Source organism: Conger conger, chromosome 10 (genome assembly GCF_963514075.1).
Source record: "Conger conger chromosome 10, fConCon1.1, whole genome shotgun sequence".
Classification (NCBI taxonomy): Eukaryota; Metazoa; Chordata; class Actinopteri; order Anguilliformes; family Congridae; genus Conger; species Conger conger.
Window position 1 is genome coordinate 42,629,871 of NC_083769.1, and position 24,420 is coordinate 42,654,290.

Genomic DNA, 24,420 nt, shown 5'->3' on the forward strand with positions numbered 1-24,420 from the left:
GAACTCTCAATTACATAGCCGCATAACCACATCTGAGTAATCATCCCATTATCGAATAATTATGTTTAAACAAATTTTTGACTTCACACTTAATATAGGCTACAGCATTACATAGATAACACACATTTCACGAGCATCACAGATATGTGACATTACAGTATAAAAGTACATAGTTTCAGCTCACGATACACATGACCATGCAATCCATAAAAATATTTTCATGGTAATTCTCAGGCTTTAGTCACTGTCATATGCTCATGCTTGCAGGTTTAATCATAACCCAGCAAGTAGGGAAAAATAGGGACCTAATCAAACCATACAATGCATTTCTGACTACAATAATCTCAATTTACAATATGTACAGTGGGCTCCAGAATTGGCACCCTTAATGAAAATGGAGGGAAAAGGTTGCATATAATAAACAACATGGATAATGATATATATTTTATGTTTCAACATACAGGTAAAATGGTAAATGGTTGGCATTTATATAGCACCTTTATCCAAAGCGCTGTACAATTGATGCTTCTCATTCACCCATTCATACACACTCTCACACACCAACGGCGATTGGCTGCCATGCAAGGCGCCGACCAGCTCGTCAGGAGCATTTAGGGGTTAGGTGTCTTGCTCAGGGACACTTTGACACAGCCCGGGTGGGGGATCAAACCAGCAACCCTCCGACTGCCAGAAGACTGCTCTTACTGCCTGAGCCATGTCACCCCAGGAAAACTACAGGAAAACTATAGTTTTATTTCCATGCATTTACTCTCATGTTTCAACGTTTTTTATTTAGTAATTTCTTTCTTTTTTTCTGAAAACCACAGGTGCCAAAATTATTCTATCACTTAAAAATGAGGTCACAACCATCAGCATGGGCAAAGCTGAAGAACTGTCAATTCAGAAGACTGAGCTGCCACTCTGAATCCACATGTTTGCAGTGAATTGTATAATGGTGGTTTGCAATTCTTTGTACCAATTTTCTTGCTGTTTTTCCACAATGCACCAATGAACACGAACACATCAAAAGATAGATAACTCACTTGAATTTACACAATATTACATTGGCTACCAATATATTACATAGCTGGAAGTCAAGAATGGACAAGGCAAGTAGGCTAAACAGTTTGTTTGCCTGCTTGTTGCCAAACCTGGAACCTGGGACCACACAACTTGATAGCATCAGTCGTCCATTATGCATGAACATTCACTTAACAAACCTAACACCTGTGTGTGGACAGGTGGACTCGTATATGATTGCAAATATGATGAGCCATACAGACTTCCCGCCCATCTGTTATTGACAGAAACAAACACCAATGAGCATCGAGGGGTGCTTGTGTTGTACGCATAATATAATCGTAATCGACGTGCGACGAGACCACAATTCAAATTGGTAAAATGTATAAGCAACGCTCGCCGCTTACCTACACGTTTTAAAACAGTGCTTTTCAAATCTATTGATATTCACAACATCGCGGTTGTGTTCGCCGATTGTATACTACAGAATCAGTGGTAAGGTAGCGCGTTTTAGCTATTTTGGAATGTTGAGTCGCGAACTAGGTAACCTAAACTGTCATTTAGCCATTATTAGCGACGCGCACTGCGATAGCTAATTTGGTTAGCAGGCTAATTATTTATCATCACCTTTCGATAGTCCACAGTTAGCCATGCTATCCTATTTTATAATCTACTGCTACGACGAAGACAGGCTGTGCTTCACTGTGTTCATTAATTCTCTAGCTTGCCAGCTAGGACACCGCATTTAAACCTTTTCGTGTTCATCTGGGTGAAAAAGCTTACCTAGCATAGACATGGTCTCGTGTTTTGTAACTCGTTACTTACAGTAAATTACATTGGACATAATTTTTCCAATCGGATGACTGGGTTCTGTCTTTCAGTGATCGCAGTATGACCACCCTAACCAGACAGGACCTCAATTTTGGACAAGGTATTTTGCCTTTTAACTTGTTGTTAAATGTATCTGATATCCATGGAAACTGCTGCTGTAGCTGTGTATTTAGTAGGAGGCTAAGGGGAAATGTGATGTAAGTTTTTACATATTTAATGATAGTAATATAGTGGTCTTCAAAAGATAGGTGATCGGGGGTGCATAGGTTAAATTAAATGCATTATATTTTCCCGTGAACTAGGGACATGAATGCTTTACACAGAAATCTGTCAATATGTGCAGTCTCCCAGGTAATGTAGTCGAAGCAGAGACTCTTAGCGTCTTAAGGACCTGGTTTGACACACTGTCCAGACTGTCAAGTCACTGTCTGACACACCTAGGTGGGTTGAACGGCCTGTCGAGTTGATCTGACCATGTCATGTTCTTGATTCAAGAAGCCATTGAATAACATCCGTGCTTTTACAGTGGTCGCTGACATCTTGTGCGAGTTCTTGGAGGTGGCGATTCACTTGATCCTGTATGTCAGGGAGGTTTATCCATCTGGCATATTTCAGAAGAGGAAGAAATACAATGTACCGGTCCAGGTGTGGTTGGCAACATTCTGTACATCTTTAGAAATGTCACTAGCATGTTTTCATGAATTCAGTAAGGTAATGAAGTGCCCACATTTTGACACACTGCTAATCTGTTTTGGTCAGAAGGAAAAACGCCTGTTTTGTTAAAAGTGTATGTGTAATTTTAAACCGTTTTGGCTTGGTCTTGTAATCTTTCAGATGTCTTGTCACCCTGAACTAAACCAGTACATACAGGACACTCTCCATTGTGTGCTCATGATAATGATCTGATAGAACATCAAGAACCGATCATGTAGCTTTTCACATTGAACTTCACCCAGTAAGATTCACTCAAGGCCTGTTTTATTGAAAGTGTATGTGTAATTCTAGACTGTTTTCTTATAATCTTTCAGATGTCTTGTCACCCTGAACTAAACCAGTACATACAGGACACTCTACATTGTGTAAAACCCCTCATTGAGAAGGTAAGGAAACATTTGCAGTAGTGCGACATGAAAGATATTAATTAAGTCCTGATATAGGACAAGGGTCCTCTTCACACTTGTTCCTGTGTTCGATCTGCACTTCGTTGTACGTCGCTCTGGATAAGAGTGTCTGCTAAATGCTTTGTAATGTAATGTAATGTAATGTAATGATATGGAGCACAGCCACAGTCATTATGCCTCTGCACTGAACAGAGCAGTGACGTGTCTCTTTTTTTGGCCACTGCAGAATGATGTAGAAAAAGTGGTGCTTGTCATTATGGATAAGGAACACCATCCAGTGGAGAGATTTGTGTTTGAAATCTCCCAGCCTCCCCTGCTTTCCATCAGGTCAGTGGTCAAGGCTAGCTGAATGTACCGCCAATGAATTTGCTTCAAGTAGGTAAATTCTTTGGAACAGTAAGTAAATGAGGGCTAATTAAAGGGACAATAGGTAAGATTTTTGGGTTAAAACATTGTTACAAGACAATTGTAAACCCCTTCCTATGGTTGAAAAAGGCTCACTGACATGTTGCCTGTGTTTATAGTCCTTGAATTCTGGTTTCAAAATATACAGTTGACGGGCCGTCAATCTGTACCAAAACATTGTACAGCTGTACAATAATTCAAGCTCATTGGTTGAAAAATGGTTCAAATTGCCACAGCCAATGGCGTGGGGGCTTATTCAGATTGTCGGTGTGAGGCTTCCCAAATTTCATTCCAGAAAAGCTATCACTGAAATTTGCTTGTTGCTACTGATAACAAACTGGTATCGTTTTATAACTAGATATGTATTCTTCGCTTGGATAATAAGCAATATAGTATATAGTTTCAGTGATCGCTTGTCTGGAGTGCAATTTGGGCAGCTACATGTTCCTTTTATCTTACATACTAGCTAAACCTTGTTTGTGGTACACACCAAATAAATTGCTTGCTTATAATATAGTTGGTCAGCTAAAGTTAAAACTTCAAAAAGACAAAGCACATAAATAGTGTTGTGCAGCACACCTGTTTGGCGAACATTTTCTTACTAGAACACTATGAGAAGAGTTTCAAGAGGTCAATTTTCCAAAACAGTGCGTGTTGTTGTTTGTTTTTGTTGCTGCAGTCCGAAATTACCTTTAAGTAAGGGCAGTTGGGGGTCATCCTCTATAGTTAAACTTTGACTGTGTCTATGGTCTGTCCAGCTCAGCTTTTGCTTCAAATCTAGCTGGTTGCCATGTGGGGATCCTCTGAGTGAAATGCCTGCCACGTGATCCTCACAAGCCCTGATTGGTTGAGCTGGTAATGCAAGTACTATTTTAATTGGTGCTATTGGCACTTTTTTTTTTTCGCAGCTCCGATACCTTGCTGTCACACATGGAGCAGTTACTTCGAGCAGTCATCCTAAAGATCAGTGTCTGTGATGCAGTTCTGGACAACAACCCTCCTGGTAAGATTCCACTTCATCATAGAATATCCTTCTAGTACAGTCCTGCTGATTTTAATAAAAGTCTGTGAGATTGAATACTGATGGGCTTCGAGTGGCAATCTGTAACTATGTTGTGTGTTTGGGGGTATGAGGTGAGAGTGCTCTGCAGTTAGATGTTTCCTCCTTTTGCAGGATGTACCTTCACAGTGCTGGTGCACACCAGGGAAGCTGCCACACGCAATATGGAAAAGATTCAAGTCATCAAGGTGGGTGGTTTAGTTTTCTGTGGAAAAAGAATGAAACTTTTTTTTTTTAAAACATGCTGTTATAGTGGCTCAGTGTTATAGAGCTTTTCACATTTCACATTTTCACCCTGTAAGACCTAACAGAAGTGGGGAAAAACAGTGTCACTAACCTTGCCTTCCCCAAGTTGCAGTTCTCAGATTCTGCACTAGTGGGCAATGTAGATTACATTACATTAATGGCATTTGGCAGACACTCTTATCCAGAGCGACGTACAACAAAGTGCATACCCATAACCAGGGAGAAGTGCACTGAAAGACCCTAGAGGGAAGTACAATTTCAATGTGACCTTCTCATCGAAAAAATCTGCAAAGTCATCAGCAGATTTTGTAGGTTTTGACTGTGGGTTTCTTTCACTTTTCTTTTTTTTTTTTTTTTACAATTGTAAACAAGCATTTTTACTTTCATTTTTTAGAACTTTTCACAGATAGCACAAGAGCACTGTATGTGGACCAAACTCAATGATTTTTTTCATTGCTTTTACAAAAAATCAGGCTGAACCACCAAAAACGATACATTTCTACAGTCAAAATTGAAAATCACAAACAGAAAATAGTGCATCGACTGTAATGTCATTAGTTGTTACTGTTTTTTAGATCATTTTTCTATGATTGATGCAAATTTCTAGTGCTGGTGCTTTTCAGTTGAGACATGCTCGCAGTGGTTTGGTAGTTTTGATCCATTTGGTAATGAAATGAACTGACAAGCTGCATATTGGTGCAGAGAGTTGTATGAAGAGTTTTGAAAAAGTCAATTTTTAGCAATTGTAAAAAACTGTAATCATGGCAACAAAATTATAGGTACAAAGTGGGAAAAAATCCTGAACTGCATTGAAAGACACTGTCCTCTACCAGGACAACCCCCCACCTCTAAGATGAGAAACAAGGCCACCTCTCTGAAGGAGTGCTTGTCGTCTGCCATTCTAGTGACCACCTCCACCACCTCCTCCTCCTCTTCCTCCTCTCACTGCTTGATCTATATTCTAACATGGATCATCTGGCTGCTCCATGTTGTTGCTATGTTGTTGCAGGTGGATACACATCCTTACTCCTGCTCTTAACGCTATGTAAAATCAATCATCAGTCATTTGACCACCAGCTCAAATGTGCATGTCAAAAAAAGGTTGAAAACCCCTGTGACAAAGGATGGTGATGCAGTATTACATTCAATGATAATTTGGTAAAATTGATCCTGTTCAAAAGTAATTGGTATTATGTGTATTAAATGTATTTATCCTACAACATTCATGATCTAAACATGGAATGTTGTTACAAGTAATCTATTTCCATGAAACTATGCTTTCAGAGTAATGTTACACTTATAATTTTTAGTAGTTGGATACATTGGTAATTAGATGCATTGTAATGGATGGAAAGTCAATATTTTCAAGTGTTTCATATCTTTGTTTTCAGTACAAACTTGGCTACTATAATATGGCAACAGTAAGTAGACATGGGGAAGCGGCCGCTTACAAAATAAACTAGTTTCATGCATACAACCTTTTATGGCTTAGAGTGGCGCAACTAGACCAACTGACCAAACTGGTTTCACATCCGACCAAAAAATTACAAAAGTAGGCTAATGAAAAAAATACATTGAATTGAGATGTAATGAATGAACATTTCAAATGTAATGTGTGTATTTAATTTTGAAATGCTAATACTTTGAAAGTTAAGTCATTGTGAACAAGTGATTTGGTTCAGTGATCAAATGATTTTTGTTTTATGTATATTGTATCAATATTGTATCAAGCGATTGAAAAAAGTGTTGAGTTTTGGAAAATGTGCATTTTGATTATCCGTTCTGATTTTTGTCTACAGTTTTGAAAAATGACCTCAACGTTCTGAAATTAGTGTTGAATTGATTGTAAAAAACAAATAGCCAACAACTGACAATGTTCTTAATTTTGTTGTTCAGTTCATACTGTAAATATGTGATAATCTGTAATCTCTAAAGTTGTCGGTTACCTGTTTACATTTACATTACATTTTAGTCATTTGGCAGACGCTTTTAATCCAAAGCGACTTACAAGTGCATAGGTTCTACCATAAGTCAGAGCATCACATCCAGAAACTAGCAAAATACACAGGAAATGCTGTCATCAGAAGTGCATTATTTTATTTTATTTTATTTTATTTATTTATTTATTTTTGGGGGGGGGGGGTTAGACAAGGATAGGGATATCAGAAAGGAGGGGCAGGGGAAATCAGGAGGGAGGACTAAGGTAGAGTTTGAAAAGGTGGGTTTTGAGTCTGCGTCGAAATAGGGGGAGGGATTCTGCTGTTCTGACAGTGGTAGGCAAGTCATTCCACCACTGAGGAACCAGAATGGAAAACAGGCGTGAACGTGCAGCTCGACCGCCAGGTGCACGTAGAGAGGGAACCGTAAGGCGACCAGAGCTGGCAGACCGGAGTGGTCTAGCTGGGGAGTAGGGAGTGATCAGGGATTGTATGTAAGGTGGGGCAGCCTGAAATGCCAACACTAGGGCCTTGAAACGGATGCGTGCGGCAATAGGAAGCCAGTGGAGGCCAATGAGAAGCGGAGTGACATGAGCCGACCTGGGCTGACTGGTGATCAGGCGGGCTGCAGCATTCTGGACCAGCTGGAGGGGCTTGATGGCACATGCTGGGAGACCGGCTGTTTAAGTGTACATTCATAAATCTCAATTTAAAACCTACTGGCAGTGATTATACTGTATACTGTGTCTTCATACCCATTACATGTAGATGCCTTTATTTAAAAAAAATGTTTTTGTGTAATAAATAAAGCTCTGGGCGGCCTGTAGCGTAGTGGTTAAGGTTCATGACTGGGACCCGCAAGGTCAGTGGTTCGATCCCCGGTTTGGCCACAATAAGATTCGCACAGCCGTTGGGCCCTTGAGCAAGGCCCTTAACCCTGCATTGCTCCAGGGGAGGATTGTCTCCTGCTTAGTCTGTACGTCGCTCTGGATAAGAGCGTCTGCCAAATGCCATTAATATGATGTAAATGTAATGCTCCAAACAAGAACTGCTTGAAAAGAAAAGATTGTACAGTGAACCAGTATATCATCACTATCGTAGAGCTGTGTGTTTTGGGTTGCTAAAACTGTTATGTCATGTGAATGTATGGATATACTCTTTTCCCAGGATTTTCCCTGCATAGTAGCAATGTAAATGTATGGATGATCTTTTCCCAGGATTTTCCCTGGATAGTAGCAGATGAACAGGAGCTGCACATGCGGGAACCCAGACTCATTCCGCTGAAAACGATGACGTCTGACATCGTAAAAGTGAGGCTTTTTGCACTGAAATTACATTCTACACTTTAGGCACTTTTAGGCATACAATCTATATTTACTGCTGGACATTCACCGGATTAATTCAGATTAAATACCCTGCTCAAGGGTACAATAACAGTATCCCACCTGAGAAATGAAACTACAAGACTACAAGATCACTAACCACCCTGCTACACTCCAACACTATGATTTTTACACTGTCAATAAGCCTCTCTCTCACAATCAAATGTAGTCTTTTTACACCGTTTAGAATGCCGACTGTCATGGTTTACATTGCTCCGAAACATTTTGGTGCAGCTGACGTTGAAAATCGGGAGTTTAAATCTGTTTTTAAGAAATGGAAGGTGCGTTCTTTCCTCAGATGCAGCTCTACGTGGAGGAAAGGGCTCAGAAGGCGTCTTAGCCCACACTCCGTTTCCCATCATGCCCGGCTGCTGGACTCGGCAGTGTCAGCAGTGTGCAGTGTGAGAAGGAAGACGCAAGGCTCGGGCCTGCTGAGGCATTGTGCTTTAAAGCAGGCCATGTAGAACTGCTGATGTGAAGCAGAGGCACCGGCCTTTGACACACAGCCTGGAGACGAGACTTGGGGGAATTCAAGCTACATGTGATTTCCTGTTATGTCATGCGCATGTGAGGTCAACCACACAGTGGACCTGATGACTGGTGATGTTTTGTATATTCATACATGCACGTGTGTAACCATAACACAGATTTATATAGCTATCCAACACAGTCTGTATCACAGAAATGCCTTGGAAAAGAATACAATTGATAATTGTTCATCAGAAATTAGCTGAATGTTATTTTATTTTTCCTAATATGTAAATCATGTAAATCAATTTCATTTATTTCCTGTATTATGCATTAAAAACTGGGGTATGAAACATTTCCCATTACTATTCTTTACTATGTATTACTATACAGAGTAAAGATTATGTAAAATTGGCTATTATTAGACCGCTTTCCTCTCCACTTCCTGTGCTTGTGATTCTGAAATAGACCTGGTGACTTAAATGAGTAACTCAAGTTTAATAGTGCAGAATGGTTCGTCTGAATCCCTCTCGGGTTAAAGTCCATCCTAACATTCAGCCATGTTGGAATTATATCAACTTATTTGATGATTTTGCTCATGTATCTGGGCAACTGATGGCCCTTGTTAAAAAATATAAAAAATAATATAAAAATAAAAAAATGTTTAATTGAAAAACATTGAAACATTCATGAGGAACAGAATGCATAAACAATACTCCACTTTTATACAAATACTTGGGAGTGACAGCTTGGTGATAAGAATAATGAATAATGAAAAAAATCGAGTGCCTTTTGTGAAAGCTTCACATTTAAATTTGAAGCTTAGTTCACTGCAGTTTGGCTGAATCTTGACAAAAGAAGTTACTGGGATGTAAAAAGTTTTAGTTATTTTTACATCCCAGGAGATCTGGCAAGTGAAGTGGAGCTACTAGTAACTCTGTCTAATAACGTTATAGCATTCCAGAAATTAGTAAAGTCATACAATGTTACAACCTACCCATCTGAAAATAATCTAATTTCATCCGAATGTAGTCTATTCCATAATAATGAATTGACTCCGTCTACCTAACTAATTCCTTTTTACTTTTGGGCTCATGATTAAATTCAACACTTTAGGTTGACTGAATCAACATCCGGTTCAAGCAAAATAACACCGTTATAAAACTGCTGAGGTAGGGAATACTGGGAGACTTGACGAAAGTGACAGGTTGTCCGTCAGGTCTTGGATTTAGCTGTCGCAGATGTAGTTTTCGCACTCTGCGTCTCTGCTGTTGTGAGGGGAGGCATTTTCTCTCCTTTCTGTTGCAGTCTTTGGTGGAACGCTGTCCGGTCCTCGATTATTTTCTGGGGAAAAGAAACCCCATGATACTCAACACCCATTATCCTGCTTTAGGCGGGTACATTTATTTACCTGGGACAGGGCACATTAATCAACAATTTCAGTTTCCACATCAATGTAAATGCACCAGAGTTTGCTCATTTTCATCTGTAGTCCCTAACCTGCATGTCTTTGGACTGTGGGAGGAAACCCATGCAGACACGGGGAGAACATGCAAACAGTGCCACCCACTGCGCCACCGTGTCACCCAATAATTAAATGACAAGCATGTAAATGTGCCTCAGGTACGGAGGAGAGATGGGTTCTGAGCCTAAATGGCCAGGACTCTACCTGCAAGGTCTGCAGAAGGACAGCGTCGCTGATTTCAGTCTGGGGCTGTTTAGCACCAGGAGCAGAAAAGGCAGCCTGAATGATCTTCACCCGCAGCCTTTCAAACTAAGAGAAGAGCAAAGTATTTAAAATGAAAGTATCGGTATGATTTAACCATTAACTTTGTTTCACTTCTGTGAGGCTGATCATTCCAAGACACAGTCTGAGATGGCAGCAGGGACTATTCAGTAATAGCATACTTGATCAGGGGCGACATTGGCTCAGGTGGTAAGAGCAGTCGTCTGGCAGTCGGAAGTGCTGCCGGTTCAATCCCGCCCTGGGTGTGTCGAAGTGTCCCTGAGCAAGACACTTAACCCCCAATTACTCCTGTCGAGCTGAATCGGCGTGTGTGTGTGTGTGTGTGTGTGTGTGTGTGTGTGTGTGTGTGTGTGTGTGTGTGTGTGTGTGTGTGTGTGTGTGTGTGTGTGTGTGTGTGTGTGTGTGTGTGTGTGTGTGTGTGTGTGAGTCCAGGTATGAATGGGTGAATGAGAAGCATCAATTGTACCGCACTTTGTATAAAGGCGCTATATAAATAACAACCATTTACCATTCACCATTATGAGTCAACCAGCAGGGCAGAGAATGCGGTGTCAGGATTATCCAGCTCTGTGCAGCGAAGGGGAAGTTTGTGATGCGTACCCTGGTCTGCACTTGCCCCAGGGACACTTTGGCTCTGCTGTGCTGCAGGTGCAGGGCGCTGATGGTGTCCTGATTGGCCTGGTCCTGCCTCTCCAGCTTAGCCTGGGCAGCCCTTTCCTTCACCAGGTCCTTCTGTAGCTGCTGCAACTCCCCTGTGACTGTGTCCACCACCTGGCCCTTCTGTAGCACCTCCTCCTTCAGCTGTGCCGTCAGCTACCCAATCAGAGACGAGCAGTTACCATGGCAATGCAACTGACATTGACTAAGAGCTGTAAACAGCTTCAGGTTACACGAACAGAAACTAAATCTGAACAAACAAAAATAGTTCAGAAGCCTGAAAAAGCAACGGTGCGGAAAAAGTCATCACTTTTCTGACAGGCAAGGACGCTTTAAAGGAAAACACCCGTAGAACAGCGTGCTTTCAGGTGTCTGGGAAAGCTTTCAAACGAGGCACCAAGAAAAACAGACCACAATTTTAACAGGACACAAAACGCAGAAGTTCCTGAGTGGTTCAGTCATGAAATGGGGCTCATCGGGCCCTATAGCTGTCATTCATTAGCTGCCTGTGAGCGTGAGTACATTATGACAATACACAATTTGCTTTGTCCTGCCAAGGGAGGGGTGGCTTTACATCACCTAGGTTACTGCTCGTCGGTGAGACATTGTTGCTCCCAACAATGTAACGGGTGCCACAGGCAACCGATTGTTGTCAGTGAGAGAACACCATCTCTAATCGGTGTGTGTTCTGCTGTGCTACTCTGGCTGTGGATAAGTCACTGGGCTAAAGGAGGAGTGTGCTTTGGAGGAGTGCAAGAGTGCAATAATCTGCTTCACAATTACCTCCATTTCCTGAAAAAGAGTGCAGATATATTTCAGGTTATACTACTCTCAGATCCACAACGTAAGTCTGTGACAGCGATATACAAATTAAAAATAATGAGATAAAATCATATTGTGCTAGAATCATAGAAGCAATGGGAATGCTGTTAATTTCGAGGAGAAATGTAAGAATTATGGAAGTCAAAACTATTGCTGCATGAAAAAAAAACTTGACATGTCATGGAAAATTAACCCCACTCTTTTGTGGAGGCATGTCAAGTGCATGTATTCACGAGGCATGGAGAGGCAACGCATAAAGCCATGATGAGTCATCTGACAGAAAACAGTGCTCAGGGCTGCAGAATTTCCTGCAAACAATCAGCCTGTTAGTCTAGTCTTTAGTCTAGCGGCCTGTAGCGTAGTGGTAAAGGTAAATGACTGGGATACGCAAGGTCGGTGGTTCTAATCCCGGTGTAGCCACAATAAGATCCGCACAGCCGTTGGGCCCTTGAGCAAGGCCCTTAACCCTGCATTGCTCCAGGGGAGGATTGTCTCCTGCTTAGTCTAATTGACTGTACGTCGCTCTGGATAAGAGCATCTGCCAAATGCCATTAATGTAATGTAGTCTATGACACAGCAAAGAATATTTTTGCACCATATCTATTTCCAAAACATGCTTGCTCGTATGTGCGAGTCGAGACAAAATGTGTTATTTCACATGAGCATGACTTGACTTTGAGGAAGCAAATGCATAGTGTGTGACGACTTATGTAATCACTTTGTTTTGTTTGGCTATGTAAGCTGTTTGTTGTTGTTTGTTGTTTGTTGTATGTAAGTGTATATCATTCTCTTGTATTGTGCTGTATAAAAGCAGTTTTAGATATAATCCAGCAGTGGGAATGCTGTTAATTTCCAGGAGAAATGTAAGAATTATGGAAGTCCCCCTTGCAATAAATCCTATTGATGCATGGAAAAGAAAAACAGTTCGTAACCCATAACCAGGGATAAGTTCGCTGAAAGACCCTAGAGAGAAGTACTGTGTGAACATGACATCCGCCCATTGGCCGTTCTCCCCCTTTGACGCAGCCTGTGTTCGAAACTGCATACTTAGCATACGACTTCTACTACATTTAAATGAAAATCAGCCTGAAATGTAGTAGAAGTAATATGCTAGTATGTGTTGAAGTTTGATCAAAATGCTTTTATTAAAACTGTGAAATGGTTAGAATTGAGAATAAGTGAGTAAGTCAGCATGAGTAATTAGAACTGTGTGTCTGTTCAAACACATTGAGCTGCAAAGTACAGAGTTTGTTTAATGAAAGTGCAGAGAACACTTAATCAGCCATGCCATTGGATACGACCTGTTTTGAGTAAGTGATGCAGGTCAAGCAATGTGGGTCTTTGCAGAGAAATGTTCTGAGTTAGTGATCACCCACCAATTTGCCTGCGTCATTATAGAGGCAAAAGGTTAAGACAGCTCAGCTTTCATAGAGTGACAGAAAATATGAAGGCGGGTTAAGAGAGACAATGTGATGTTATAAAAAAAGAAAAGATTCTTTATTGTCATTGTACAGACATACAACGAAAATCAGGTGCACTCTATGCAATTTGGAACACAGCCCAAGTGTGTACCTTTCTGGACATGGCCTGCAGTTGAGCCATCCTGTCTCTCAGCTCCTGCTTCAGCTCCTCCACCTGGGCCCTGGCTGCACCCAGCTCCCTGTCTTTGACTGACAGGGCTCGCCTCAGAGAGCAGACTGTACCTGGAGAGGAGAAGCAAAAGAAATCTCAGCAACAGTCCCCCTGGCAATTAAACCCCCTTGAATTTAACAATGGAGTGCATCAGGATCTCAAAAAGCAAAGCAGAGATGGACCCATGCTATATGTACCGGTGGAGATCATGTAGTTATTTTTAGTATCCTCCAACTCCTGCATCAGGGTCTTTTTTGTCATCTCACATTCGCCTTGCCCTCTTTTGTGCTCAGCCAGACACCCCAAGTTCTCTGCCTCTGAATCAGGGCACTGCACAAAAAGATACGTATTCAGTTTCTGCAACAACAAAAAAAGGGTACATATCCAAAATGCACTACTAATCTTCCCGGTTTTCAAATGTGACAATGGCATTTATAATTCCATGCCTCACCAAATGCTTTTTGAGCATATGAGATGGATAACGTCCCGTGACTGCCTCTTCTCGTTACCTTGTTCTGGGGTGCTTTCGAGGGCCTCCTCCTCCTCCTCCTCCTCCACCACCACCCTGTGCGGGCGCTGGGTCTCCTCACTCAAGCGCAGAATCACCTCCGCCTGCCAGTGAAGACAACACGAAGGCAGCGAGAAGCACATAAACACAGCACTGCAAGAACCAAAACATTGTATTTCAGTCTTATACTAAGACTTTTTTTTTTTTACTCTTTTATGTTTATGCTAAATAAGTAACTGTATGAAATGTCAGAAAATATACAACCATTTTAATTTTTATCTCAGATTTGCTTGTGGATGGATGATTCTGGTGGCACTTTCCCATACAGGTGCCAAGGTGTTTGTACCTCTAAAATGAGATGTTTCTCAGATTTTTCATATTTATGGATAAAATATGGGCTAGTAATTTGGGAGACAATAATTTTTGCGTTTATTTAAACTGTTGGGGTCAGTTTGAGCTGTAATAAACTCCAAACATAATAGGAGGAAAATACTTGAGGAACAAAAAAAGATCAATTCGCAGTGAAAGGGTTGTCTGGCTGTAGGTTTAATAGCAACTGGCTTTGTGACCCCCATGTTTCTTGTAGAGAACTGTGATGGACAACTTGTCTTTCACAAAACAAATAAAGAAATCAGAGTAAGAGAGAAAGCCAGTAAAAGTTTATAAAAGGAAATTATAAGGGGAAAAGGACTTTAAACTGAAACAAATGACTAATCACAATTCAGATTTAAAAAAAAGTTAGTTCTGAAGGAATGCTTGAAATCAGTCAGGAGCATTTATGGGTTATGGGTCATGCTCAGGGACAATTTGACACTCATAAGGGTGAAATCAAACCGGCAACCGGCAGTCGACTGCCAGACGACTGCTCTTACCGCCTGAGCCAATGTTGTTGGGGGAGTGGGGGAATGGCAGGAAACAGAAACAAAGGAGGATGTTAGGCAGTAAAATGTGTTCCTACATAGAATAAAATTATCTCATGCACAGAACAAAACGGATGTACCACACGTACCTACTGGGTGACTAAGGTTGTAGCTCACCCCACTGGCACTGTTAAAGCCTACTCAGTGCCACTGGTAAGGTGTGGATTTCTAAAGTAACCACTAGCCTCATCTAGCACCCATCCCCAGAACCACCCCAAGAAGCTATAAGTGATTATAAGCTGACTCCCTTATACATTTTGGAAGGGTGTTCCACAGTAGTGGGGCTCTACCACCCGTCAGTTTTTTTTTTTTTTTTTTTGGGACGACCAGGTAGGCTGCATCTTCAGAACGGAGTGACCGGTGCAAGACTTTAAAAGTCAGGAGCAGGACCTTGAAATCTATTCTATACTTGATAGGTAGCCAGTGCAGCGAAGCTGATAGTGATATTTTCATACTTCTTAGTCCTAGTCAAGATGCAGCATTCTGCACACGCTGGAGATTCTTTAGAGTGGCATTAGGAGAATTTGGCACCAGCAGCATGAATCCATGGACCCAACCTGCCTTGCGCCAACTGCTGGCAGTGGAAATGTTTTTCTGGCCCATTAATACCACTCAAACATCGCTTGAATGCCACAGCGTATTTCAATATTGTTGCTGACCATGTGCATGCCTTCATGGCCACAATGTACCCATCTTCTAATGGCTACTTCCAGCATGATATTGCACCATGTGTCATAGCAGAGGTCGCCTTAAACCGGTTTCATAAACATGACAATGAGTTTAATGTTCTTCAGTGGCCTTCCGAATCACCGGATCTGAATTTAAAAGAACACCTTTGGAATGTGGTAGAATTCACTGCATAAATGTGCAGCTGGCAAATATCCAGAGATTACATGATGCAATCAGGAATGTTGTCAACGTCTTGTGGAATCCATGCCATGAAGAATTAAAGCTGTTTTGAGAGCAAACAGTATCAGTATAGTGTTTCTAATAAGTATATAGCATATACTAAAGCAGTTTTAAGCACTTTGTTGAAGAGTACAACAGCAGTTTCTGGGAATTAAACAGCAAAATCAGTTATAACCCTCCTTATATTACACTGCTGTCACAAAAAAAACAAAAAAAACAGAAACCATTTTCCACACATTAGTCTGTTTACTGCACACCAGTGGTGTAAAGACCCATGGTGTTAGCGACTTTGGTCACCTTGCTGTGTGATCTTGAAGGGGTCCAGCATGGTCTCTGTGGCCGCAAACTTTGAGTTTTCACACCACTCCAATGGGCTGTCTTTGGCCATCGCACTGGGGTCTGCTCATGCATTGCTGCCATCGTTACCACTACTTCCTGTGTGTAGAAGGCACCACAGATGCAAATAGAACATTTTCTCAGCCTCCATACTGAGTTTCTGCACCAGGGCTACTGACTCACACTGTATATAAAATATATATATAAATTAAATACTGTATTGCATGTATGGACAATATATCAAAATATACATATCCTCACTTACACTACAAGCAGTGTGAGTTGGCAATTTGAATACATTCCACGGGACGTCAGAACCCTTTTATTATACAGTAAAATATTTAATGTGAAATCAACTCAACTGGACTCATTTACACTCTATTCCAATTGAATTAGTACTGCGTAGTGTAGCCTCATGCTAGTACTGTAGCATTGTGTAATTGTGTAATCGTGTCATGAATACAATGCATAATCAACAACCTAACGGTACACAGCGAACAAAATATGTCAAATCTATTCACGAATAACATTTTGTCTTGAAACTAGCAGAAACTATACATAACAAAAGTTAGCAGGTGGTCTAACATGGTTAGACAACAATTGGTTGTTGTGCGTAAAAAGCTTATTCTTGTAAATAAGTTGTCCACACCAACCCGTATGAGGATTTTTGAAGTTACTCCCAAAAGCATGTGACTAGAAGCGCTGTATTTGACATTTATTTTTGATTTAACGCGGTGAATACGCTGTCAAAGTGAATCAAACATGTAGGTGATCTGTCAGAGCGTTAAAGAGACGACTTTCCTTTGTTGTCAGCGTTGCTAAGTAACAATGTCAGAATATTTCGTGCTTTTCAGATTGATCCGTTATCAAATTGATCGCTACAATATATTTCCCCCAAAATATACAGTTTATAGGCTACATCATGAAACAGAATGTTTAATTAGGCAAACCAAAGATAAAGAGCGTTACCCTTTGATAAACACGCTAGTCACAACCTCCAGCAGTCAAAATATGCTTAGAAGCTCCTTCATAACTTAGCTACCTTAAATAAAATTATCCATTGTGCAGGTAAATCTTCATATTTGCCCTCGTAACATTAAGCAGCCTAGTCGCTACGCATGCCGTGGTCACAAGTGTGAAATTACTTTCTTCCGCGTAGGAGTAGCTAGTTAGTTAGTTAGGCACAGCCATTGCTTTTTCTCAAGAGAAGTTACTTTACATCTTGCACAGTAATCTACAGCTTTCTTTCCACACTTTCTGGAGTCCAACGACAGATTGGGTCTCGGCATGTTCCCGAATCAAGTAAGTCTGTTCGTCGCTCTGGATAAGAGCGTCATTAATGTCAATGTAATGTGATCTAATACTTTTGCTCACCGAAAAATGTTCTCGTCTAAGACAAAAGTTTATATGTTATAAGTTATGTAACCAATCTAGATAAAAAAAATACAGATAAAAGAAATAAAAGCTTAAATTCGGATCTGTCGTCGCATCTACATCTTTTGACCTCAAACTCAACTGTTTTCAATGTAAAGCAAAAACAAAGGAATTGACCTTGCTGTTCCAATACTTTTTTAGGGGATATATTATGTCAACAATATGCTGATAACAGTTTGTTCTATTTTCATTTTGTTGCATTGGAAGTTATGATTTTTATTATTTTCATAATTGAATGTTTAAAGATTAACAAAGTGAACAGACTGCATCATTTGGAGTATTAAAAGTGCAGGCGATTTCTAAACGCTACTTTCACTTTCACCGTGACTTGATCCTGTTTTACATTACATTATTGGCATTTGGCAGACGCTCTTACCCAGAGCGACGTACAACAAAGTGCATACCCATAACCAGGGCTAAGTGCGCAGAAAGACCCTAGAGGGAAGTACAATTTCAATTGCTACCCGTGGTAAACATGGATGGATGTTTTGTCATCCATGACTGCTGTATTATGTAAAACAAAATTGAAATACTTTTTTTTTTCCTGCCAGCTGAGGAGGATATACACCCATCTTTCTAAATGTGCAATCATACCCTCAGATACATTCAGATGGTAGATGTTCAATTGAAAGCAGAAATAACTCAATTGTTTTGAGTTTTATTTGTAATATTTAATGTGCTGCAGGTATATCTGTTGCTCCTGTTCTGTGACCTCTCCTATTGCTGTGGAAGTGCAGAATATTCCATTAATGGACAGTGCTGTCCGATGTGCTCACCTGGTAAGTCACTATCTTTTATCAAAATTAAGCTTCTACTGCAGTAGATGTTGGCTTACAGGGATTAAGAAGTGAAAGTGCTCTTTATTTTGTTGTCATTGAAATGTCATTTCAAATGGGTACATTTTAGCTATGTTTTGTGATTAATCTTTCACATAGGGGAGCATGTTTATAAGCACTGCACAGAATACAGAAGCACCTCCTGTAAACCGTGCACTGCTGGATCATTCATGCCCAACGGTCTTCTTTATTGTATCTTGTGTACAGTCTGTGACCCAGGTGAGAAATGATTCTGTTTCTATATTCTGTTTTTACTTGATGGGTAACAGGTTGGTAGTGTGATAAAAAGGGTCTTTATTCTCCGTTCAGGTCTTGGTTTAAAGACACACAGGGAGTGCAGTCCCACCTCTGATGCAGTGTGTGGGCCTCTGGATCAGCACTACTGCACTGAGGCAGATCATAAGAAGGGCTGCAGATTAGCACAGAGACACACTATCTGCAGGCCTGGGACATTCATCAGACGCAATGGTGAGATTGCATCATATCCGCCATCTATGGGGGGGGGGGGGAGTTGGGTCATCTGCCCCCCAATCCTGATTCAAAACCAAAATAATCATGATGGTGAAACAGTCAAAAAACATGAGCTCTTCAGACACTCTTCTCCAGAACGACGTACAATAAAGTGCAGATCAGAACCATGGACAAGTGCGTTAAAGACCCAAGAGGAAAGTACAGTTCCAAGTCCTAGAGTGATCACTTCGATGAAACTTGAACCCTTGAAGAGCACATCAACCTTCCAACTAGCATACCATGGTTGGCAGCTAGAATACCCTGAATACTAAAATAATTAGGCATCAGTGCAATTATAACCTATAGCATACACATGGCTGATTATAGCAGTAAATAAATGAAGAAGTCAAGTAATAACACTAATTACAGAAATAAATATTTTTAAAATGTTTCCCATTAAGTTATTTTTTTTGACCCCATCTTCTGTCGGGGTATGGTGCAGTTCCTCTCATTTCTGAGCGGTTAGCAGAGGCCACTTGCTGCACGATCTGCTTCTGTTAATGCAGGTTGGGCTTTATGCATGTTAATGCTCAGTTTAAATGTGCGTTGTGTGTGAAATGTTCTTCTTTTGTTAATAGCCTTTTCTGTTTTGCAAAATTAGCTCACTTAACTGCACAGTCTACTTTTCTGAAAACTTCTTGAGAAGAAGTCTTAACATGCCTTCCAATATTTACTTGCACAGGAACAATATTGACCAATACCGAATGCGAAGAATGTCATGACAAAATGTTTTCAAATAAATCTTCTTCGCAATTCTGCAAACCACACGCAGAGTAAGTTTCCTGCATTTATTACCAAATTACATAAGTTGGGTTTGATACTAAATATAACCCTGATGATTATTTGAGATTTTCTTTTAATGTATTTACTTCTGACAGTTGCCAATCCTTGGGACTTCAGGAAATTACAGCTGGAACAAACACATCAGACAGTGTATGTGGAACAAGAAATTATCGTGTTGCTGTGCTTGTGCCTGTGGCGCCTGTAGTAGTACTATCAACTGTCATAGGAATTTTCATTTCAAGTAAGTTTCCCCATCTGTCTGATAAGACTGTAACACATATTTAAAGGGTATTGTGGTTTAAATACATATGTAAAGGGTATTGGGGTTTAAATACATATGTAAAGGGTATTGGGGTTTAAATGGCTGTTTTTAAGTTACTTGCTATGTTACTTGTATTCTGTGAACAGGAAAGAGAAAGAAGAGAAAACAAAATGGAGGGATAGAACAGCCACAGGATGAAGGTAAGGGAGTGCACATCTTTGTGGGGGAGTTTACAATGCTGATAAGAATACCATTAGATGGGCTGTGTGTAGTCTGTACTACAGTTACAGTCTGCATCGGTTACAGTCTGTTCTAACAGGTTAGAGCCATTCTGTTCATATACATTACTGTTACAGTCTCTTCTAACAGCTTAGAACCATTCTGTTCATATACATTATAATGAGGGGTAGTTTCAGTTAATGTATCATCTCATCAATTAATCACCACTGTAAAGACAAACCAAAAAACTGGAACAAAACAAAAACACATCAGTGAATATGGACCAAGATATGTTCATGTTCTCATAGTTACTGTGGCTGTGCTGCTTGTATTAGAAGTATTATCAGTTCTCATTTTAAGTAATCTACCAATCTATCTGATGAGACATTATTGTTTAGAGTTGACAGTTATCTGTAGTCTGTGAACAGAAATCCTCATATATCCACAAGAGATATGTGTGGTTACCATACTAGATTGTAAAGAATTAATCAAAAAATAAAAGTACATTTTAAAGTTATTCTGAAAGATATAAACTTTGTATTCAAGTAATTTAATAATTAAGCAGTATTTTGCTTTCAGATAAGAGAACGCAGAACATGGTATGTGTAAAATATTTTCACATTATGTGCATGCATTTTTAAATACATTTCAAGTGCAGAATTCCTGGTGTTGATGAATGAAATGATAATTTTACGGTTAGTACTGCATTTACTGAGATAGTCTCCTCTTTTCTAGGAAACAGAAAATGAAAACATGTCAAACCTGCTGCAGGATGAAGACTGCTTGATGATGGCTTGATGAGGGAAACAATGAAGCTGATATTAGATGTCACATGACTGCCCCTACTACAGTCTGTATGGACGTGTTATAACGGGTTAAAGCCCTTTTGATTCTGTTTATGAACATATTTTCATTGTCAATTTTCAGTCACTTGATGCCGCCTTACTAGCTGGAGGAGAAGCAATTGACACAAATGCTAGTCAATGGAATCATTATATATTAGACCTGCATGACCTGAAAGAGACAATCTTGTAGCAGTCAGAGATTTAAAAAAACGTGTAGGATAAATAAATATACAATCCTGGCCTTGTGGTGCTGGGTATGAGTGAAAAGTCATAAAATCAGACCTCTTCACATCCTACCAACTTGGTGTTGAGCTCCAAAAGAGGAAGCTGACAATGCTCAGAACAGTGATAAATCAGCCAGAACTCCCCAAACAGCTTCTGAATACACAGGTCAGAGCTGTGAATTCCTCCAAATCTGCATTCTCTGAAAGTACCACTATCCTGGTCCTTGTTTTGAGCACAATAAATAAAGATGCATCTCTGAGCACAAGACTGGATAAAAAGGTGCAAATCATCTTGAACTACAGCTAAGAAAAGGAGAGGTTGACATCCATGATAAGGCACCCAAATTAACTTCATTTAAGTGCTTGTGACTGCTACACAGAACCGATGAAACCTGAAAGCATTGCGAGTTCATGTCTTTGTTTCTCAGTTAAACTTACTGATGTTTCGCAGTTGTTTTTTGTTGCATCTTTGCTGTTATTGAAATAATTAGGTATTTTGACTACTTCCAATTGTACCTCAATAGGTTTTCTCCAACTCACCACCAGCATGTCGGACAGAGACACTCAGAAAAGAGCTCCAGCCCACCGTGTAGCTCACTGGGTGAAAGGACTGCTTGAGCAGAATCCGAACCGCGGCTGGCAGCCCCACAGGAGCGGCACGTAATCGGCGTCGCATCGTTCCCGGATCTGAGAGGGATACAGCAGGAATAGCCAGCATTGTTCATCACTGCTGCAACTGGCTGGTCGCTTGAGCGGCCATGGCTTGTTCTCTGCACACACGTATGAGTGGGTCTCCTCGGCCCCTGCTCTGCGTGACCGCGGGTTGTCTGGCAGGCACGTGTTTCAGAGGAATATATGTATATGGCTTTCAAAGAGGGGGACCAGACAGCTGAAGAGCGTACAGGGGGAACTTAAGGTCAGGCTGAAAGAGGCAAAGGAGGAATACAGAAAGAAGGTGGAACAGAAGCTGCAGGAGAACAGCATGAAGGAAGTCTGGGATGGCATGAAAACCATCACAGGCTGCAGGAGGAGGAACAGTACAGCGGATGGGGATTTCGATAGAGCAAACAAACTCAACCATTTCTACAACCGTTTTGACTGCTCTGCTACTCTCTCCTGCTCAGTGTCCAGTTTGTCCAGTGGTGCAATGTCAACCATATGCAACTGAACATTCCCAAAACCAAGGAGATGGTGGTGGATTTCAGGAGGATGAAGCCAACTATGCTGCCAGTCTCCATTGAAGGGGTCAATGTGGAGGTGGTCAGCACATAGATACCTAGGGGTACACCTGGACAATAAACTGGACTGGTCAGCCAACACTGAAGCACTCTACAGGAAAGGGCAGAGTCGGCTCTACTTCCTCAGGAGGCTGCGGTCTTTCAATGTCTGCAGTAAGCTCCTCTGGATATTTTACCAGTCTGTCATTGCCAGTGTCCTTTCTTATGCCATTGTGTGCTGGGGAGGCAGCATTAAGAAAAGGGACGCTGGGCGACTGGAAAGGCTGGCTCTGTAGTTGGAATGGAGCTGGAGTGCTTAACAACATCAACAGCAGAGAAAAGGACAGGATGCTGGCAATCATGGACAATGACCGCCACCCACTATATAACACACTAAACCGACAGAAGAGCATCTTCAGCAGCAGACTCCTGTCTCTGACATGCTCAACAGACAGGTCAAGAAGGTCCTTTGTTCCATGGGCCATTCATTTATACAATACACAAAACTGGAGGAGATAACTGGACTTTTCACCATGAGTCTCTTTCTGCTCCTTCCACCACATCACGCTGTCTACTGTTTACTCTTTACTTTGTACTTTTTGCACTACCACGATTGCACATTTATTTGATTGCACATTTATCTAATTTAACATAGCACCTTATTTTTATTACCATAGCACCTTATTTCTGATTTTTTTACTTTTGATCTTTATGTGTGTGAGATATGTGTGTATATATGTGTATGTATAAGCTACTGAATGCCTAAAATTTCCCTTGGGATGAATAAAGTATCTATCTATCTATCTATATGTATATGACTATGAGTATGCAGAACAAGCAGCAGCAGAATATGCACATAGCTTTTTTTTGTACTATTTTTTTTAACAAGGAAAGCACTGTCAAATGCGTATGTGAATTGTGCACAAACTACTCATTTACTTGTGTGATGAGAGGTTTTATTATTTGGTAGCAGTAAGTAGTCAGAACTGTCACAACTGCTGCACTATTATTTTTTATTTTTTTTAATCAACAAATAAACAAACAACAAAGCAAAAGTGACCAAACTTAACTATCCAAATACTGCTTACCTAGCCAACTAAAAATACCAAAACACAAAGTAAATCACAAAGACAACAATTAATGTTCACAGGGAGGTAGGGAGGGATGGGGAGAGGTGCTGCTTAAAGAGGTGCGTCTTCAGTTTGCGCTTGAAGGTGGGGAGAGATTCTACAGTTCTCACCTCAACGGGGAGTTTGTTCCACCACCGTTCAACCGTTCAACATGCATTCAAATTGTATACATTCAAATTACAGACTTCCTGTACAGAACCTTCGGTCTTAACTTCCTGTAAAACTTCGCTGAGCTTTCGTTAATGTATTTCAGGACAACCATTGCTTTAGCAAGTAACTTAGACAAACAGCCGAAATTTAAAGAAATAAAACATTGAGCCTATCTAAGAGAAGATACTTTACAGCTTGCATCGCAATATTTGGACTCTTTCCACACTTTCTGGAGTCCAACGACAGATTGGGTCTCGGCGTGCTCCAGAATCAAGTAAGGCTTTCATTCCGTATGTCCATTTCCGCGAAAATTATATATATATATATATATATATATATATATATATATATATATATATATATATATATTTAACAACCTTGCTTTTTGACTCTCGAAACGTTTCTAATGGAATGATCAGCAAAGTAAACAGACGGGAGAATCTAAACGTAGAAGTCAGGGACAAAACAGGTTGTCACAGAAGTCTATCAGAAAACGCTGGAAAAAGTATGGATTTGACACATAATAATCTGGCAGGAAACTGAACAAACAAAGGGGTGTAAATCGCACAGGTAACAAGAGGGGATGGCAATGAGGTGTGGGAAACAATCAGGAAGTGAAACACAAGTGAAACGAATGAATGGAGTGAACAAACTGACACCGTGGCTACGGTGTGCACAGGGGTAACAAAAACACGGAAATGCTAACAACATAGACAGAATACAATACATAGAAACACATGAAACCAGTATCTCAATCAACTATTCGAAGAACACTTAGAGAGCAGCAATATAGAGGCTATACCACAATA

At 40.6% G+C, this 24,420-nt stretch overlaps 2 protein-coding genes and 1 long non-coding RNA gene across 6 annotated transcripts; 2 read left to right on the forward strand and 1 right to left on the reverse strand.

Moving 5' to 3' along the window:
* Window positions 1-1,292: 1,292 nt before the first annotated feature.
* mad2l2 (mitotic arrest deficient 2 like 2) lies at window positions 1,293-8,828 on the forward strand. Of its 2 annotated transcripts, none has more exons than XM_061259189.1 (9): window positions 1,293-1,396; window positions 1,902-1,951; window positions 2,378-2,496; window positions 2,880-2,951; window positions 3,199-3,299; window positions 4,286-4,380; window positions 4,552-4,625; window positions 7,838-7,930; window positions 8,301-8,828. In XM_061259189.1, exons 1-9 carry the CDS (start codon window positions 1,320-1,322, stop codon window positions 8,340-8,342), a joined length of 723 nt encoding a protein of 240 aa, XP_061115173.1. In that variant the 5' UTR covers window positions 1,293-1,319; the 3' UTR covers window positions 8,343-8,828. The 2 variants fall into 2 exon arrangements, with proteins under 2 accessions (XP_061115173.1, XP_061115174.1); XM_061259190.1 differs by having other exon boundaries at window positions 1,363-1,515.
* Window positions 8,829-9,223: 395 nt separating this feature from the next.
* On the reverse strand, window positions 9,224-17,147 carry LOC133139612 (coiled-coil domain-containing protein 27-like). 3 transcript variants are annotated; one of them, XM_061259192.1, is made up of 8 exons: window positions 17,044-17,147; window positions 15,963-16,100; window positions 13,838-13,940; window positions 13,526-13,658; window positions 13,269-13,399; window positions 10,818-11,030; window positions 10,140-10,244; window positions 9,224-9,814 (listed from the first exon to the last, which is right to left on the reverse strand). In XM_061259192.1, exons 4-8 carry the CDS (start codon window positions 13,587-13,589, stop codon window positions 9,686-9,688), a joined length of 642 nt encoding a protein of 213 aa, XP_061115176.1. In that variant the 5' UTR covers window positions 13,590-13,658; window positions 13,838-13,940; window positions 15,963-16,100; window positions 17,044-17,147; the 3' UTR covers window positions 9,224-9,685. The 3 variants fall into 3 exon arrangements, with proteins under 3 accessions (XP_061115176.1, XP_061115175.1, XP_061115177.1); XM_061259191.1 differs by having other exon boundaries at window positions 16,971-17,119; XM_061259193.1 differs by lacking the exons at window positions 13,838-13,940; window positions 15,963-16,100; window positions 17,044-17,147 and having other exon boundaries at window positions 13,526-13,699.
* Window positions 17,148-19,489: 2,342 nt separating this feature from the next.
* Window positions 19,490-23,134, forward strand: LOC133139004 (uncharacterized). Its single transcript, XR_009709775.1, has 4 exons — window positions 19,490-19,554; window positions 19,660-19,805; window positions 19,973-20,899; window positions 21,639-23,134. It is a non-coding gene; the product is annotated as an uncharacterized LOC133139004 (long non-coding RNA).
* Window positions 23,135-24,420: the final 1,286 nt, after the last annotated feature.

What these genes read in the sequence shown, in the direction of transcription:
- mad2l2 (XM_061259189.1), top strand. Translation starts at nt 1,320, where the DNA reads ATGAGCATCGAGGGGTGCTTGTGTTGTACGCATAATATAATCGTAATC. An exon ending in CGAGACCACAATTCAAATTG is followed by an intron (nt 1,397 to 1,901) that starts GTAAAATGTATA and finishes TCTGTCTTTCAG; the next exon opens with TGATCGCAGTATGACCACCC. An exon ending in TGACGTCTGACATCGTAAAA is followed by an intron (nt 7,931 to 8,300) that starts GTGAGGCTTTTT and finishes TTCTTTCCTCAG; the next exon opens with ATGCAGCTCTACGTGGAGGA.
- LOC133139612 (XM_061259192.1), bottom strand. Translation starts at nt 13,589, where the DNA reads ATGACAAAAAAGACCCTGATGCAGGAGTTGGAGGATACTAAAAATAAC. An exon ending in TAACTACATGATCTCCACCG is followed by an intron (nt 13,400 to 13,525) that starts GTACATATAGCA and finishes TCTCCTCTCCAG; the next exon opens with GTACAGTCTGCTCTCTGAGG. An exon ending in TGGGGCAAGTGCAGACCAGG is followed by an intron (nt 10,245 to 10,817) that starts GTACGCATCACA and finishes CTCTTCTCTTAG; the next exon opens with TTTGAAAGGCTGCGGGTGAA.